At 46.8% G+C, this 17,675-nt stretch overlaps 2 protein-coding genes across 18 annotated transcripts in view; one reads left to right on the top strand and one right to left on the bottom strand.

The window, feature by feature from the left end:
- mical2a (microtubule associated monooxygenase, calponin and LIM domain containing 2a) overlaps nucleotides 1-3,221 on the bottom strand; it is a 61,389-nt gene extending 58,168 nt beyond the window's left edge. For 8 of the 17 annotated variants that reach the window (XM_072718260.1, XM_072718256.1, XM_072718263.1 and 5 more), the window contains exon 1: nucleotides 1,983-2,213. The gene's annotated coding sequence lies outside the window, so the exon portion shown is untranslated. Of the gene's footprint in view, nucleotides 1-1,982; nucleotides 2,214-3,187 lie in introns of those variants that run through there. The other 9 variants (XM_072718266.1, XM_072718267.1, XM_072718268.1 and 6 more) reach the window with 5 other exon arrangements.
- Nucleotides 3,222-9,296: 6,075 nt separating this feature from the next.
- On the top strand, nucleotides 9,297-17,489 carry dkk3a (dickkopf WNT signaling pathway inhibitor 3a). The gene is made up of 8 exons (XM_023790796.2): nucleotides 9,297-9,452; nucleotides 9,642-9,906; nucleotides 10,335-10,460; nucleotides 10,707-10,787; nucleotides 13,380-13,472; nucleotides 14,192-14,336; nucleotides 14,925-15,081; nucleotides 16,800-17,489. Exons 2-8 carry the CDS (start codon nucleotides 9,673-9,675, stop codon nucleotides 16,885-16,887), a joined length of 924 nt encoding a protein of 307 aa, XP_023646564.1. The 5' UTR covers nucleotides 9,297-9,452; nucleotides 9,642-9,672; the 3' UTR covers nucleotides 16,888-17,489.
- Nucleotides 17,490-17,675: the final 186 nt, after the last annotated feature.

Genomic DNA, 17,675 nt, shown 5'->3' with positions numbered 1-17,675 from the left:
GTCTTGTTTTTAGTGTAGGAACCTGAAACACTGAAGGAAAAAAAATGTTGGAATTGTTGAATCGACTTAAAATATTTAAAGTAATTGATCGCACTAAATAGTTGAAGTTGCCTCAATGTAAATAATTTATTCAGTTGTCAATTTGTAAAAAAAAAAAAAATAGGTTCGACTATAAGTATAAATAAGAACGTTACATTTCAATGAACAAACTAATCATTTTCAGCTACTGGAATGAGAAGAAACTCACTGAACGAACAACAGCTTTTTTTTTTACTCTTCAATGTACCTGGAAGAAATCCAGGGCGATCTAGGGGAAAACTCCACACTCAAAGCAAGGTGTGATTCAAAACCCAAACCCTGGTGCTGTGAGATGACAGTGCCATCCACTAAATCACTGCATCTTGGCATGACTGCTCAAACAAAAGCCTACAATGCCAACCTGGACCATAGGTGGTTCGTATGACCATATTCCTCCTAGAACAATCTGAGCTGCGCTACTTGCATTGCCGGCAGTATCCCCCACTTGTGCCAAAGCTATTTTACAAATTGTCATGCTTCCAAGAACGAAGGTTATCCCGGTTTTCAAACGAGTATTTAAAGTTCCACACAAAATTGCAGCGGCTTTGAGGGCTACTTCAATGTAAGTGAGAAACAAACAATCTGAAGCAGATGGTTAACTGAAGAACAATTTGCAGTGGCTGGAGAGTAACCTTCTAGTAAACCGTCCCAGAGTAACTGGCTGTTTTTCTTTAAACTCTTATCACTGCATCACTGTGGATAACGGCTGCAGACACTTCCGCATCCTTTAAGAAAAAAATAACTTATGTTACAACAATAAAGCACTCCCAATAAAAATCAATAATAAATCATAACTATACCATCACTCCAACACAGTCGAGGTACAATCAAAAGAATACCGTTAAAGTGGCCTCTCTTTAATGGGAAATAACTTTTTCACTTCCATTAATGACATCAAATATCAAATAAGCCTATTGATTCGCCACTAAAACTGTGATTAACTCGATTTGCTCTACATCAATCGTGTTTATATAGGAAAACGTCCACTCATTAAAATAACTGAAACGATTTGATATAATTATAAAATCATTCATTAACAATTAAAGTAAATATAAGCAGTAAAATCCAAATTTTAATTCTAATAAATATCCAAATCAACCATCATTGTTTGCTGAACAGTAAAACAGTACATTATTCAAACGCCACCATTCACCAATGATAAAGATTAATCAGTTTTAATACTGATTTGTTTTAATTGTATTAAAACGTTAATCCAGTTCCTTTTAATGGCTTGAGTACTTTAGTAAAGCAGCCTGAAAGCTTTGGTGCTCAGAATTATTATTAAATCGATCTGAATTACGAAATACTTCCGTTTTATTTCACACTATTAGCAAGGAAGTGCTTATGTTATAAGTAACCACACTACCGTGAATTACTCGACAGTGGCGGATGAAAATGCGCCGGATTCATTTATAAAGCTCGTCCGACCAGCACATGAGATACCGGCGAGGTGGATCCCAGCTACGGCTCGCGTGGCCGGCAGACTCTCCTAAAACAGCTAGTTAGCCTATTGCCGACCTCATTTAGTGCTCAGATTTAACTCTGCAGAGTTCATGTAAAAGTTTTCATAAATATATAAATGATGCTACACGGAAAACTGCGGCTTACGCTACCGTGTCCCCTAGGTAATGACATCACGGCTGTAAATGATTAATTATTGCAGCTAGCTACTTTATTATAACTAGCTGCCAAATGTATTCTTGCCTATATAGAGGAAGCCGCAGTAAGCAAGCAGCTATGTTACCGTTATCAAGTCAAAGTTTTATTAACTGTATAGAATAATCCAATGTTTTTTTTAGCGTTTTTAGTTGTTCCGCTTTATTTAACCTACCTAAGTTAGAAAATAACTCTATACGTTAAGTCACATCGCTAAACCACACGGTCCATATATTCATTGAACTTACATGGATCTTCAGAGTGAATATAAAAATTCGGAATAGCATGTGCGGTAATCCAGCTCTCTTCACGTGGAGACAGACTCAGTATTGGCAGCTTCTAGCTTGCGGGACTTAATCGCGTTTATACAGGTGAAGCGAGTCTGTCTGCATTAGAGCGAAGCCGCTGAGTTCAGCGCCCCGTTCTGTACGCGCACACATGGCAGCCGCGGCTGTTACTGCCCCGCCGAGGCGGTGCTCTGCTGTCACCGTGTCCAATGGGAAGTTTGCCGAAACCGGAGTGACAATCTCGATATCGGGAAACAGGCACGTCATTAACTTTCTTTTCCTATTTTCCTTATCATTTTTAAGTCTCGTCTGCGATCCTGTAACGCAAATCAAATAATTTGAACGACTGGATGCAGCTATTTCCCCAGGTTACCTTTGATTAATGAAATCTCTTATTGTTTGGGGTGTTGTAGTTTTGCATATTTTATGGAAATCTAACGTGCCACTTTTCAAAATTTGTTTTTATAGGAGTGTTGAACCTAGATAGGTCTAAGTTGCCCTTTCGCCATTGCAATTTTATTGACGTGCCCGATAAAATAATTTCTTTAGTTCAACCAACATAAGTAATTTAGTGATGGAACACTGCACTTGTCATTAAAACTTATTTTAAATACCAAACCATAAAGCAAGGTGTATTTTAACATCGCTTATGACATACACTCTAAAGGGACAAGGTGCTCCAAAACTGCTATTTGCCAAAGAGGAACCACTCACACTACAGCAAGGGCGTGTAAAAATATCCACAGCTGCTACATAAATCAACTTAGAATCATCTTAAAAGGAGAATGCCTAAAACACCCTGCCGGTAAATCTCGGTGAATTAAAGAACGAAACGTAAATTGCTACTGTCACCTTACACTAGTGTCATTGGTGTCTTTGTATAGCGCTATTAACTATATACTTAATAACATTAATTTAAATAATTGTCTGTGGCAGTATAATCAACATATGAGGATCATGCAGTAATGATTGCATGCTGCTGTTTATTAGAATCGTCATTGAATTAAAGTAGCTGAGTCAGAAGGGACGAAAAGATCAAAATATTTTTAAATTCAGCTTGTTCCCCCACCGCCGGACACACAGAACAGAGTCATTGTCACAAGCTCATTGTCACAAGCGCCGTCAAATTATTATCCATTTATGCATTTTCTCACGCATCGACTTACTGGCTGTTCTATTTGGAATCGAAGTGCTGAAGCGGAGGTTTCTGTAAATGGACTGATTAAGTCAGCACATGCAGCCTTGTTTTGCATTTGATGACAGAGCCACCTTAAGGACTGTATGAGAAACGGCAACTGCATTAAGGGAATAATCTGTTCCTGCGTATGAGCTTTGCTCAATATTAGGACCAAACTCCAAAACTGTGAGAGTTTATTATTTTTTGGCAAAAATAATTTATTGTAAAAATATCCTTTCCCTTTAATCATGAAAATAAAAAGGTAAGACGATAATTGTCAGCTTCGGAGGTGAACGCGAGCACGGAAGCAGGCGAACGAAGCCAAAAGGTCCGGTGAAGGATTTATTAAAGGCAAAAGGACAGGTGCAGACAACGACGGACCATACAACGATGACAGATCTGGGGAATACAGACTGAGACTCGGACTAAATACACAAGACTAGGTAACAGAGAACGAGCTACAGGTGGGAACAATTAGGGCGAAACAGGAGGTAATGAGGTGGGCGTGGCACACATCGGGAGCGGACGGAGCGGGGCGTGACATAACCCCCCCCCAAAGGCGCGCCCACCGGGCGCGCCCGAGAGGAGGCGACGGACGGGACGAGGGAACAGGACCTGAAAGACAAAACAGAACGTCAACCAAACCCAGGGAACAGGACGGAGACGCAAAACACGAACAGGGACGAAAAGAAGGACAAGACCTGACAGAGGACAGGGAAGGCGGAGAGACAGACCCAGAAGGGAGACACAGGGGGAACACCCACAGGCGACACGAAAGGGCCAGGGGTGCCAGAAGGAGGAACAAAGGGACCAGAGGGAGAGACAGGCGGGACGAACGGAAAGGGAGGAGGAACAAGGGGAGCACGAAAAGGCCCAGGCGGGCGACGGGCAGCGGCCGGAGGGGCCGCAGGGGAGAGGGAGAAGGGAGCAGGAGGGGACCACCCAGGGACCAAGGGGACGGGACGAGGGAGTGACGGAGGGGACCAGGAGGGAGCAGGAGGGAACACCAGGGAAGGCAGGCAGGAGGGGGAAGCCGCGGCAGGCGGAGGCGCAGCCGAAGCCGGCGAAGGCGCCGTCCGACGCCAAGCCGGAGCAGGGGGGCCCGGAGGCGGCCGACCGGGAGCCGGAGGCGGGACCGAGGACCGGCACCCAGGGACCAGGGGGGGACCCGGCGGCGACCGCCGACCCCGAGGCGCAGGACCCGCAGGCAGCCACCGAGCCACAGCTAGGGGCCGAACGGGCGAGCCAGGGGGCATGGCGGGCGGGACCCAGGCCCGACGCCTGTGACCCCGTCCCTTACGGGACACTGACAGGCGGGGTCCTGGGCGGTGTCGGTCTGGCCGGGGTAAGGGAGAGGGAGTCAGGAGGGAGGTCGAGTCTGGGCAGACAAGTGTCTTGGCCTCCAAAGAGGCCACAGGCGGGGCAGCCGGAACCTCGGGTGTGGCCGCAGGCAGAGCGGCGGCCTCAGGCGGGGCCACGGGCAGGACTGGAACGGCAGCCTCAGGCGGGGCCGCGGGCAGGACTGGAACGGCGGCCTCAGGCGGGGCCGCGGGCAGGACTGGAACGGCGGCCTCAGGCGGGGCCGCGGGCAGGACTGGAACGGTGGCCGGCTGGACAGGTGAGCAGGGCTGGGCCGGCTGGACAGGCGAGACGGGCCGGTCAGGTGAGACGGGCTCGGGCGTGCGGCCCGCAGGGGGCGCCTCATTGAGCGCCACCAGCACGCGGGCAGCAGGGGACGTAACCGTGGCAACCTTAGGCAGTTCAGGTGCCGGTAGGACAGGTAGGTCAGGTGCCGGCAGGACAGGCAGTTCAGGTGCCGGCAGGACAGGCAGTTCAGGTGCCGGCAGGATGGGCGCTGCCCTCCCGCGGCCAGCAGGGGGCGCCGTCGCGGGGCAGAACCCCCCCCCAAAGGCGCGCACTCCGGGTGCGCCAGAGAGGGACGCCTCGGCGGGCGCCGTCTCCACGCGGCCAACAGGGGGCGTCTCGGCGGGCGCAGCCTCCACGCGGCCAGCAGGGGGCGCCTCGGCGGGCGCAGCCTCCACGCGGCCAGCAGGGGGCGTCTCGGCAGGCGCAGCCTCCACGCGGCCAGCAGGGGGCGCCTCGGCGGGCGCCACCAGCACGCGGCCAGCCGGGGGCGCCTCGGCGGGCGCAGCCTCCATGCGGCCAGCCACCGGGACTGCAGGTAAGCCAGGCAGGACAGGCGGTGCCGCTAACAAAGCGGCGGAAGCTGCAGCAGGCGGTGCCGCAGGCAGAGCGGCGGCAGCTGCAGCAGGGAAGACAGGCAGGACGGGCGGTGCCGCTGACGAAGCGGCGGTAGCTGCAGCAGGCGGTGCCGCAGGCAGAGCGGCGGCAGCTGCAGCAGGGAAGACAGGCAGGACTGGCAGGTCGGGCGGTGCTGCTGTCCTCGCGGCGGCTGCAGCAGGCGGGGCTGCAGGCAGCGCAGCCGCGGGCAGATCCGGAGCGGCGGCAGGCAGCGCAGCCGCGGGCAGATCCGGAGCGGCGGCAGCAGGCAGCGCAGCCACAGGCAGAACGGCGGCGGCAGCAGGCAGCGCAGCCGCAGGCGGATCGGCGGAGGCAGCAGGCAGGAAAGGCAGCGCAGCCGCAGGCGGATCGGCGGAAGCTGCAGCAGGCGGTGCCGCAGGCAGAGCGGCGGCAGCTGCAGCAGGCGACGTCGCTGGCAGAGCGGCGACGTCAGCAGCCGGCAGGTCCGGATCGAACCGGTCCGGTGCAGGAAGGAGGGGTGCTGAGCGCGTATGCGCCCTCCCTTTTCGCGCTTTAGGGACCCGGGGACTGGCGTCTCTAACAGCGCTGTTCCCTCTCCCAGGACAGCGCTCTGGCCAGGCATCTCCAGTCTCCAAAGGAGGCAGGTCCTCCGCGTCTTGGGGCCCACCTATCACCCAGGCGTCCTCCAAGGCGGGGCGAAGGGAGCACGCTCCCAAGAAGAGAGTTGGGGCGGCTTCTTCAGCCTTTCCCCTTCGCTTCTTCTTTCTCCTTCCGGATCCGGCAGGCGGCAGCGGGGTCGCAGCAGCGGGTGGTGAGCTGTACACCAGCCCGCTGTCGTGTTCCACCTGCCTCAGCATGGCTGCAGCCGCTACCTCCCGAAGCTGCTGGAGGTTGTCGCGCACCACGTCCGCTTGGTGCGCGTCGCCGGGTACAGGCATCCCCTCCAGGATATCCCGGCTTTGGTGAGCTAACCGGCGAGCTGCGGGATCCTCCCGGATCTCGGGCTGGGTTAGCCAGTGTAGGACCTCGTCGACCAAGCCGAGGTACTCTTCCTCGGCTAGGGGGGATCCTTTCTTCCGGAGATCTGTCATTCTGTCAGCTTCGGAGGTGAACGCGAGCACGGAAGCAGGCGAACGAAGCCAAAAGGTCCGGTGAAGGATTTATTAAAGGCAAAAGGACAGGTGCAGACAACGACGGACCATACAACGATGACAGATCTGGGGAATACAGACTGAGACTCGGACTAAATACACAAGACTAGGTAACAGAGAACGAGCTACAGGTGGGAACAATTAGGGCGAAACAGGAGGTAATGAGGTGGGCGTGGCACACATCGGGAGCGGACGGAGCGGGGCGTGACAATAATACAGCTCGACCCTCAGCGGTGGGAAAATGATGATGACGTCAACCTTCCCCCTTAATGTTCCAAAACGTCGTAGAAGTCAATGGTTTAATAAAAGGTCAGTTTTGCGCTAAAAATCATGTTTTTTTCATCATAATGTTCATTTTCATTAGTAGCTGCGACCTGCCATTCAGTGATGACATATTTCTATATGGCGCCTTTATTTCTCGTGTTTCTGTATTTTGAATTATTTCGCTTACTTTACTGCTGCCAAAACTTCTTTTACTAGCTAGATGTAGGATGTACGACATTTTTATGTATTTTTCGGATTATGAATGAAAACACCAGAATATTACTTGTAGCGATAAGGAATTTCGATGCATTTTTAAGTTTAATTTAAATGTTATGTTTCAGAAAATTCAAGTTGTCTTTAACCACGCGATATATATATAATAACTTTTTAATCACGTTTTTAGTTTAGGCCTATTTTGTATTTCTTTAAGGTGGTAACACAACCTGCCAACAAATGAACATACTGCATCTTTAAGACTGAGATCGTAAATACATATCACGTCAGGTTTGGTCATGGAGTGCGTTGCCGAACCTACCACACAACGAAACACCTTGAGAACCCGATTGACGACCCCCCAGGCCGACATGCGGTCCATACCCACCCTCTGGAAATGGCCATATATATCTGCCATAGCCCGGTGTTCCGTGGGCGTCCCCTTGGCCTGGGCCAGCCACTCGGGTCATCAGCAATGAGGACGCCAGATCACCCGCAGGGAAACACGCCAAATGGCCATACTGCTATAACTGACGCTCACTCACAATGCAGGTAACGTGCCTCATTCGGGGCTCCCTGAGCAATCGCTCGTTCGACGCAAAGCCAAACAAGCGGTACCCAAGGATTCTATAAATAGACACAGTATACCAAAGGACCCAGTCTTTGTCTCAGGTCACTGAATAGCGCCCATATCTCGCATGGACACTACATTTGGTAACTAATACATATGATAAATATTCAGTATCCCCCGCATACCTGAAAGGGCTCCTCCTCCTCTCTGATTCTAATGTAACCCCAAACGATGCTGATTACGATTAAAAAAGGACACTTACGTGCTTGCGTGTGTGTAACTGAACCTGACAACACAATGGTAATGATGCTTGAACACGTGTAGATGATCGGAGAGGCTGTGACATTTTTGAGGCCGACAGCCGATATTCACATGTACACACACTCCGTAGGACACCAGGCAAGGTAACTTTAGGTCTTTGGATTGGAGGGCAGAAACCTACACAACAGTGAGATGATGGTCGCTCCAAGCGCACAGAGGGGTGGTAGGATTTAATACCGCCCCCCGGCACACACACACACGTACGCACACACTTACAGCCACTGTGGTGTCCGGAAAAATGTGGGGTTGAAATAAAATCAACAAGGTTATTGGATAAAATCAACAAGGTTATTTCCTATCTGTACAAAATAAGAATAATTGCACTGGATATACAATAAATTACATACCGTTTGATGTGGCCTCTCAGTTGAATTAATTTCTGTGGACACTTTAGATCCGCGTTTTTTGTCCTTATTTCCAGAAATATAGCTCTACTTCATAATACTATCAATCCAGCATTAAATGCGGCCATGTACAACTAGAGAAGACACTACCCAAAAAATTAAGCTAGTGGCAACTGATTTGACTAATCCACAAGAGCAGGCCTATATTTACAGTTATGTTTAACGACTGACAACTGCTACCTTTCTGTAAACTCCATACTCCAAACTACTACAGTGAGAAAGCGAGTAAGGCGGATGGTTCCTCGCATTTTACTGGAATGTTTAAAAAAATCAATATCACACCTTAGATAACGGACAGTGTCATTAGAGATAAAAAAAATCGGATTTTTTGTAGACTAAATTACGCGTTGTTTTGAAATGAACATTTTAGAGAACTGATTTAATTGTAATTAATAATATAATGTGTTTAGAAGAGCAGGGTTCGTTGGATATGCTGCGCGCATTTAAATACTAGACATATGATAGACGATGGGATGAGTATCGTCTGCGAACAGATCAGCCACACGAGGGCGAGCGCGGGTTAGAAAGCAGTCAGTCATCATCCGCGTGGCATCCATCCATGTTTTGAAACCGTTTATAACCTCATGTATGTAGGTTCGAACGCCGCTCCCCGAGGTGTGAGACAAGAGCGCCCCCCCCCCTCATTGTACCAGTTGTAGGATTTTATACGTTATGCAAAGTAACATAGAATAAACTTGCAGTAGCTGCATCTCCTTTATTCACAAATAACATTAAGCACTGAAATTTGTGTTAAGAGGTATGTTTATATTAAATACCTATTTCTTGTATGACTTAAAAAAAAATATAAAATTACGAAAGGCTTTCTGGGCTGTAGAAATACTAGACACGCAGTTGACAGGTTAGGACCGGAGAAACTGCGCAGAAATGCAGACATTACGTCAGCGGCGGTGGGTCGGCCCACCGCGTTGTTCCGCAAATCTCATTGGTCGACTCCGCGGCGTTCTGCGTATTTCATTGGACTGCTATTCTAGCTGGCTCATTTTGCGTAAATAAAGTAAGGTTACTAAAAGCATCTTTGGATACATAATTTGCAGAAGCGGACGAAAGAAAACGTCGTCACTTCATAGCGGAAAATCTGAAACACAGGTACGGATTGCATTTGTATTCTACATTCCTTTTAGTGCGTCATTATATGAGGTACAATGTACGGTGATTTAAAATTTGGTCGTATATTAGGTATGTCTATTTGCATTCTTTGATTCGTTCTTAAGTAATTTTGTATGTGAATCATCACTTTATAATTTTTCCCTTGCACGTTTCTTATCTCCACCAAAGAGCCTCCTGTAAGGCGCAGACCGCAGGCTGAATGATGCTTGATCCCAAGGCAAGGATGATGCAGCTTGCGGCGCTTGTCCTGTGTATTTTTCAACTTCATGGCGTCGCCCCTCAAACCACCGTTTCGCCGGAGCCGGAGCCGGAGGCCACCCGCCCCGTAGATGCTAATCTGGCTGAGGGACACACGACCTTGAACGACATGTTCAGGGAGGTAGAGAAATTAATGGAGGACACGCAACATAAACTGGAAGAGGCGGTCTATAAGGTATTGTGAAAGCAGTTCTCCTGTTCTCTACAATGCTATTATAATTTCCACTGGGACGATGCACTTTTTCCATCACCGCGTCTTTAACCTCCTATAAATCAAAGTTAAACTGTCCCCCTCCTGGCAAGTTACTGATAAAAACACTCAGAGATAGTTGGAATTATTATTAGTTATGGAATTATTATTTTTATTAGAATTTACTATTGAGATCTTTGAACTTTGCATATTGACTCATAATTGTCTCCAGTAAATTGTGCTGTGTATTGAATTTATGGATCTTCTGCGGAATTGCTCAAGTGCAATATTGATAAACATCTTGCAGTTTATATTATACAAGGTGAACAGGGCATGGGTAAATACATCTGGCTGTGACTTATTGATTGGGTGTTTACACTAGAGATTTGCTCCTGAAATTTCTCCTCTTATAGATGGACAACGAAAGTGCTAAATCAATGCTCTATGTGCATGACCTTCCGTCTAATTACCAAGAGGAGAGCGGTGCAGAGCATGCAGCTGGAAATCAATCCGTCCATACTGGCGAGGTCACGGGTGAGGTAGGGTGACCCCTCATTACACACTCCATTTACCAGAGACACACTGTCCATTATTACCTCATTATTAGTGTGCATAGGTATGGAAAAGGGACAGAGGAAGAATTAATGATTTAATTCAATGAGCAAAGTACTGTTTTAATCAATAGGGGTCTGTGTGGTTCCCCTTACTGTCTCTGTTAGTTACCCCTTAGCCACAATTAGCTGTTTGTTTTCGTAGGTGTTTATGCCCATAGCCTTTTTCCCTAGGTAACGGACAACAGTACTGGGGCGACACACTTCTCCAGAAGCCTGACCCAGCCAGACGGGCGAAAAAACGAGATCGATCGGGTAAGCAATGTCACTCACCGAGATCATCCTGTACCGGAGTTCATCGACAATGTGAGTTCTGTGAAACGATGAGCTTCCACTGCAGTCCAGGGGTACGGAAGCATCCTCAGTATAGATCCTTTGCCGACTCTTCTTACTCGTTATTGGATTCTCAGGAGGAAGTGGGGCTTTCTGCGGCAGACCTCTGGCTGTCCGCATTATTGTCCTGGCAGCTGGACCAACAGCCGTCTCTGTGGTAGCCATCAAATACCATTGTTGTTTATTATTTAGGCATTTTTTTCCAGGGTGAGCCAAACAACCTGGCATAACTGCATTCAGCTAATCATGTTGATGCATTGCAGATGTGTTACTGCCGTAAAGTGTTTTGTTAAAAAAATATCTGACATCCAGCACTTTGAGTCTGTAAGGGCTGTACTGACGACTATGCTTGTAATTATAGTCTGGAGAAATAAAACCTCTTTTAGGACAATTGAGCCTTTATGAAGGACAGTGTTCCTCTTTGTGGGTGTCTCTGTTAGTTACTACCCTTGAATTATTAGAAAAAGAGGCATATTTATTTTAGCGTTTCAGACTTTCTGGAATTCTCCTGTTTAGGGGACTATATACAAAATGTGGGCTTCTGTCTGGTATAATAGGGCTGTAAATGCTGTTATCTGGGCCAGTGCCTTAGCACAGGAGGCCAGCGGGAAGTTCATACAGTAACAGCATTAGCTGGAGCCCCCTGAGGTACCATCACTGAAAGCTTCTGCAATAAAGCACCTGGAGCCGATGGATGGAAAGTGGGCTGTTGAAGGGGCCGCGTGAGCGCGGCGCGCCTCAGACGCTCGGCACTGACGTGGCACGCTGCTGTTTTCCTGCTCGATTACAAGTGAAACTTTTTCCACTCCAGACATCCATGCCCCTCCTAGTTTCAGTACAACAGATATTATAACAAAATTCACCCCCTCCGGGCACTGAACACATGCCCCCACCTTTCCCAGTCAAGTGACTCGCTTCTTATTTTGAGCGAAACACTGTGAAGGAAAAGAGTAAATGACCAAAGAACTGTAGCAAAGTGGTGGTGCCACCCTAGGGATGCCGTCCTCTGCCCCCCCCCCCCCCCCCCCCCCCCGTCTGGCCCGGCACATTCCGCAGGCTGTAAAACCGCGCCTAAGTCCCCCCATCTGGCGGGATGGAAAAGCCACTCGGACGCTCTGCAATCTTACTTTATTTATTATGTTTTCCTCCCTGGGAAAGAATGGGCCAATATAAGCACAATAGCGGAGAGGAAACGCCGGGGTGCGGGGGGGGTAGCCGGTGACTCACTGGGGAGCCGCGCCGATTTGTCCTCGTCGTAAGAGTGTTTCGGGACTGAGGGATTGAGTGGGTGACCATGAATGGATGCATAAGCTGGGGCTGTGCCAGTATGGTGCTATTAAACAAAATCAAGCAGCGATACGCCTTGCACTGTACCCTGGCTGCACACACTCAGGGGGAAATTAGAAAATTCCACCTAGGCTTTCAGTGATTGCACCAAGAATAATCTAAGAGAACAAAACAATGTGTTTTGATGATGGCTTTATAACCAGCTTAACTCTGCCTCACAGCGGCTCCGCATTTCTGATTATTGAGCTTGGTTTCCTTCTTTGTGTCCAGTTTTTTGGAGACATAGATTAATTACCGAGAGGCAGGGGGCCCTACAGCACATGTGCTACCAAAGCCACTATTTCCTGCTTCTCTGAGCAGGACATGTGGTAAATCCTCTGACAAAGTTTCATTTTAAAAGGGAACTGAATGTAATCTATTACTGAAATGAAAAATGATATATGTTACTGAGACATTATTATTGCTATTACTGAAAAAGCTTTTTTTAGTTTTATTTAAAAAAGAAAAAACAACAACTATACTTGAAACCACTTCATTAACATACCAGAGCATGATTTCTCCAGACTGTTGCACTGAAATAGCCTTCCTTCCTCCCTATAAAGTAAAAGAGGGGGGTTTCTAGCTATTGAAAGACCAGGGGTAAGTCAAGTTTACCTGGGGCTTGACTGTTTTTTTTTTAAGTATGATAATTGGCATCAGGGCTAAAATACTACAGTGATAGGAACTAACGACTCCCATGAAGAATGAGAATGTTACAGTCCTAAAGAATGTGTGGTTTGCAATCGTACTGAAGTTAACAAAGTTTTTCAAGGCACTGTCTGTTTTCTAATCATGGGAGTTTCCAGAATTCCTCCAGAAACACTTCATAGGAATTTGCAGATCAAAGAATTTCTCCATTTGAAATTGGGGAGCAGATTTGCAAAGATTGCTTATGTGTACTACTGAGAACTACTTTTATGGCATCTTGATCGAGGATCATGTATTGGAAAATAACAGGATACGTTGGTTGAATCCTGGAAAATAGGTCACTTTCCCACTTTCCATGTGGTTCATGCCTTTACTCATAGTTGAAACTTGTTTTTTTTTTTTTAGCTAGTAGGGTCTTACTACATTAATTCTGCACTTCTACACTTTGCTTGTCACTTACTTCTGTGAAACCTCATCTACCGGAGAGAGAGTAGATTGCGTTTTTGGGCTTGAGGTGATTGATGCATTGTATTCTTGCAGGAATGCCTCATTGATGAGGACTGTTCTGTAGGCCACTACTGCCTTTACGACATCCTGCAGTCCAGGTGTCTTCCCTGCAAGACAGTCGACGCGGTAGGTGCCTCCCCAGTGTACGTGACATTCATATCCGGAAAGCAATTTGTTCAACTTCTTGTTGATAAATGGATTACAAGGCAGCCCCTCCGCGGGATTCCAGACATTCTCCCCTCCCAACTGAACATCTGGCTAAATGCCGCTAAAGGAGAAATCATGTGCAGAAGGCATCAAGATCATTCGACACGATTAATCTTGTATGTAGTAGTGTGCTTCCAAAAATCCTAGCTGAGGTGAAATCTTAAGGGTGCCGTCACATCACTTCCCATTTAACGTGAAGCAGCGCGCTTGACAGATCGCTCATGCGGTCCCATTCCTCCGTCATGTGGAAGATGTGGTGAGAAGAAAAAGATGAGACACGTCACCCAGACAGACCACCCACTTGGATGGGATGGTTTTGGCCGGTAGGAATGGAAAGCAAAGGCGAGAGGTGGCCTGTAATCGGTAGAGCACACACGCTTCACAGGGTCACCGAAAAGGCTCGCCAGATTCTCATTGCCAAGGGGTGTCAGGGTATTTTTATACAAAGCCCTGCTTCATGCTACTTTCACATGTGAAACTAGGATTTTCTCTAAAAGCTCCGGTGCCTGGACTAACAAGGAACACAAGGGATCTCGAAGTTCTGGATTTCGCTACACTTCATTACTTTTGTTTCAGTTCAGGTTCTGGGGTGCTACGACAACAAACTGCGCATGTGTGTGTGTGTGTGTGTGTCTCAGGCCTGCACGAAGGATGAGGAATGCTGTGCGGGTCAGCTGTGCGTTTGGGGCCAGTGCTCGGAGAACAGCTCCAAAGGAGAGGCGGGGACCATCTGCCAGTACCAGAGCGAGTGCAGAGCCAACCTCTGCTGCGCCTTCCACAAAGGTACGGCTTCTGGGATTGTCGCTCGCGTGCCGGGGAATTCCACACGTTCCTGATCGTTCGCAAAGCAAGTGATCAGCTTCGGCCACCCCCTTGCAGTCAAGCACTGAACCAGTTCACTAAACTGGTCATTGATTCCATAAATGGTCATCTGTTTGATTTTACTCAGCAGTTTACAGCCCTTTGGAGACCAAGCCACTTTGTGGCCATCCAGAAGTAGCACTGAAATAGATTGTAAACATGTCAAATAAATAAGTATTTGTGATTATTTTATGTGCATTGTTTAATATGTATCATTTGCAAAATTTAATGAATGTATTTAGCTGAATGACTTCTTGGGACTGCGATGGGTTGGCGCCCCATCCTGGGTTGTTCCCTGCCTCCGGGATAGGCTCCGAACCCCCACAACCCGGAATAGGACAAGTGATTACTGAAAATGGATGAATGGCTGTGTGTGGAACTGAAAACCTGGTTGCCAAAACTCCAGAAATTCAGTCAATTCTAACAGATTCAATTCAATCTCATGTTTTCTGCTCTGTGGAGCCAAAAACAACAATCAGACCTGACTGCTGCGCCCCCCCACCTCCCCAGCCTTGCTCTTCCCAGTGTGCACTGGCAGGCCCTTGGAACGGGAGCGCTGCCGCATCCCATCCAACCACCTGATGGAACTGCTGTCCTGGGATATGGAGGGGGAGGGGCCTCGGGAGTACTGCCCCTGTGCCGCGGAGTTACAGTGCCAGCCGCTGGGGTAAGGGGCCCCTGTCACATTCCCCTAGTGTACTAAATTCGTCGTCGTTCATTAGCCTGCATTAATTTCCATCAACAATAGGCCGCCTGCACATTTAACAGCTCTTGCCCAGTTTAATATTGTTATTCGTCAACAAGAGCATCATGCTAACAGTGCAATCACTTTGGATAAAAGCATCAGATAAATGAGCTCATGTAAATTTAAAATAGCAAAGGCTAAGCATCATGGCACATTTGAAATATCACAGCTTTGCATAACATTACAGAAAAAAATCCTACGTTAAATTCCATGACTAGAATTTTACAACACGACAAAAAAGTATCCTCGATGTGAATTTTTATGGTAAAGACTTAGTGACACCTAGTGGACAGAATTTGAAATTCTCGGCAAAAAAATACTGCAGTACAGTGGTACCTCGGCTCACGAACTTAATTCGTTTGAGTGCCAGGAAAAGTTCGCGATCTGAATCAATTTTTCCCATTTAAAATAATGTAAATACAAATAATTTGTTCAAACCTCAGAAACACTGATTTTTTTCAATTTTTTATGTTTTACTGTGACCAAGAATATAGACTTAAATCAAAATAACCTTAATTATACACCAATAATGCTAAATTAAATAAAACAGTACAACTGAGCATTCGCTTGTTGGCGGGCTGGTCGCTCGAAAGACACCAAAACACGGAAATGAACCACAAAACATCCCCCCAAAAAAACTAAAATCAACATTAAAAGACATTAACAGTCAAAAACAATAATTTCCAAAAATGTTATTTTTTTTTTTATTATACTGTACCTTATTTTCATATGCCTAAATTTTTTATGTACATTTCATGATGCAACGCGTTGTATGGCGATGAACTTCTTTGTTTGTACTGTAAACAAACAATACGCGTGTCACGATGCACGGAGCGGGGAAACACGAGCTGGAATCCAGGAAGTCAAAGAACATGGGGTTTATTCAGGATCATACACAGGGAACCACGCAAGAACGTTGAATAACATTACAATGACCGGACTGGGGAAACAGCCTGAAACGCAGACTTAAATACAGGACTAATGACAGCAACTGGAAATAGCTGATCGCGCAGGGATTCCACATGAGGTAACGAGGGGGCGTGGCACACGGGAGGAGCAGACGAGCAGGGCATGAGAACGCAGTTGCCACTATGTGTGAATGGAGAATATAACACTTAAATAGGAGTTACTTAATTTATGTTATTAATGAAGTATTGTAATCTTATGTGTAGATATATGACTGTTAAAAACCATCACAAACATGTTTATCAATCCTTGAAAGGTTCCGCTATAACAGAACGTTCTCTCTCTCTATTTTACATACATCTACAAGTTTTTTATACATTCCACAACCGTTCGTGGGCATAATGTACACTTCTTCGTGTTTCGGGTGGTTCTTTGGGGTGCTTTTGGGGGACGCTTGTGTGTTCGCAGCCTGAAACAAGGTTCGCGAACCGGTACAAATTTTCAAACATCTGGTTCATAACCCAATTTGTTCATGAACAGGACGTGGGTCGAGGTACCACTGTATTTGCTATAATGACCAGTTTAGAACAGGACTGTGATTCCTGCAGGCACAGCTCATGTGAGCTTTTATTCCTGTCGATAATCACCCAGTACATAGTGAAGGACTTGCATTTGGATTAATGTGAAGTGTATGGATGTGGCATTTTGCTAACCTGCCATTCCTCCCACCACAGAAGAGGCTCACTGTGCCTGAGACCGCAGAACTCCTCCAGCGAAGACCTGGACGACACATTTTATTCTGAGACGGACTACATTGTATGAATGGTGCAGCCAAAGCCGGAAGCTTGCAGTATGAATCTGAACGATGCGTCCAGCTATCTGACCAATGCGTCCGAAGTTGCACCCAGGCCAGCAACTATATTCAGTTGCACTATTTATTGAGCTTCTCCCATCCCTTTAAAGATGCTTTCATTAATTTCCACTGTTCATAGAAACATCTTGCAGCGTGTAAGTTGTGCTTGAGATTCAGTGCAGAAACGCTAGCCTGCGACTCCGGAAATCTGACCAAAGCTATAGATCTGTGTATATTTTGCCAGTGTCATGCAAGATGAAAGTATCCTTATCTTCTATGTAAGCTTTTGATTGCGGAACCAACAAAGAAATGCAAATGAGGACAAGGGGGTATGTACGTCAGTGATGTAATTTAGTATTTCCCTAAGTCAAGAAGCTACACACAGATGGGTGTGTGTATGTGTGTACGTATAAATATATATGAAGCAGCTACAGGGTTCTGTGTGAGTTCAGACATGGTCAATAAATAATGACGAAGGCACTTCAGAAATTTAAGAAAGTCTCTGTAGCACTACAGAAGATGCTGCTGGTGAAATACCTCCATTAAACTTAAGATAAAATGCTTTGTAAAAGCTTCTGTGGTGTTTATTTTCTAATCAGTTAAAATAAAATTAGATGATCATAAATGCTGGATGTGTACTACCTACAGTGCTGATGGTAAAACAGGATAATTACCATTTCAAGGAGAAACCCCTTTAAATTTCCTGATTAAAAGAAAAAAAATAAACCAATGAAATGTTTTCTGAAAGACTAAGGAC

This window comes from Paramormyrops kingsleyae, chromosome 11, assembly GCF_048594095.1.
Source record: "Paramormyrops kingsleyae isolate MSU_618 chromosome 11, PKINGS_0.4, whole genome shotgun sequence".
NCBI classification, from domain to species: Eukaryota; Metazoa; Chordata; class Actinopteri; order Osteoglossiformes; family Mormyridae; genus Paramormyrops; species Paramormyrops kingsleyae.
Note: the sequence above shows the minus strand (reverse complement) of the source record. Positions and strands in the feature narration are given on the sequence as shown.

Bases quoted from the DNA above. Each gene is read 5' to 3' on its own strand.
- dkk3a (XM_023790796.2), top strand. From the start codon at position 9,673: ATGATGCTTGATCCCAAGGCAAGGATGATGCAGCTTGCGGCGCTTGTC. The intron at 9,907-10,334 runs GTATTGTGAAAG...CTCCTCTTATAG, and splicing joins TGGAAGAGGCGGTCTATAAG to ATGGACAACGAAAGTGCTAA. The intron at 10,461-10,706 runs GTAGGGTGACCC...CTTTTTCCCTAG, and splicing joins CTGGCGAGGTCACGGGTGAG to GTAACGGACAACAGTACTGG.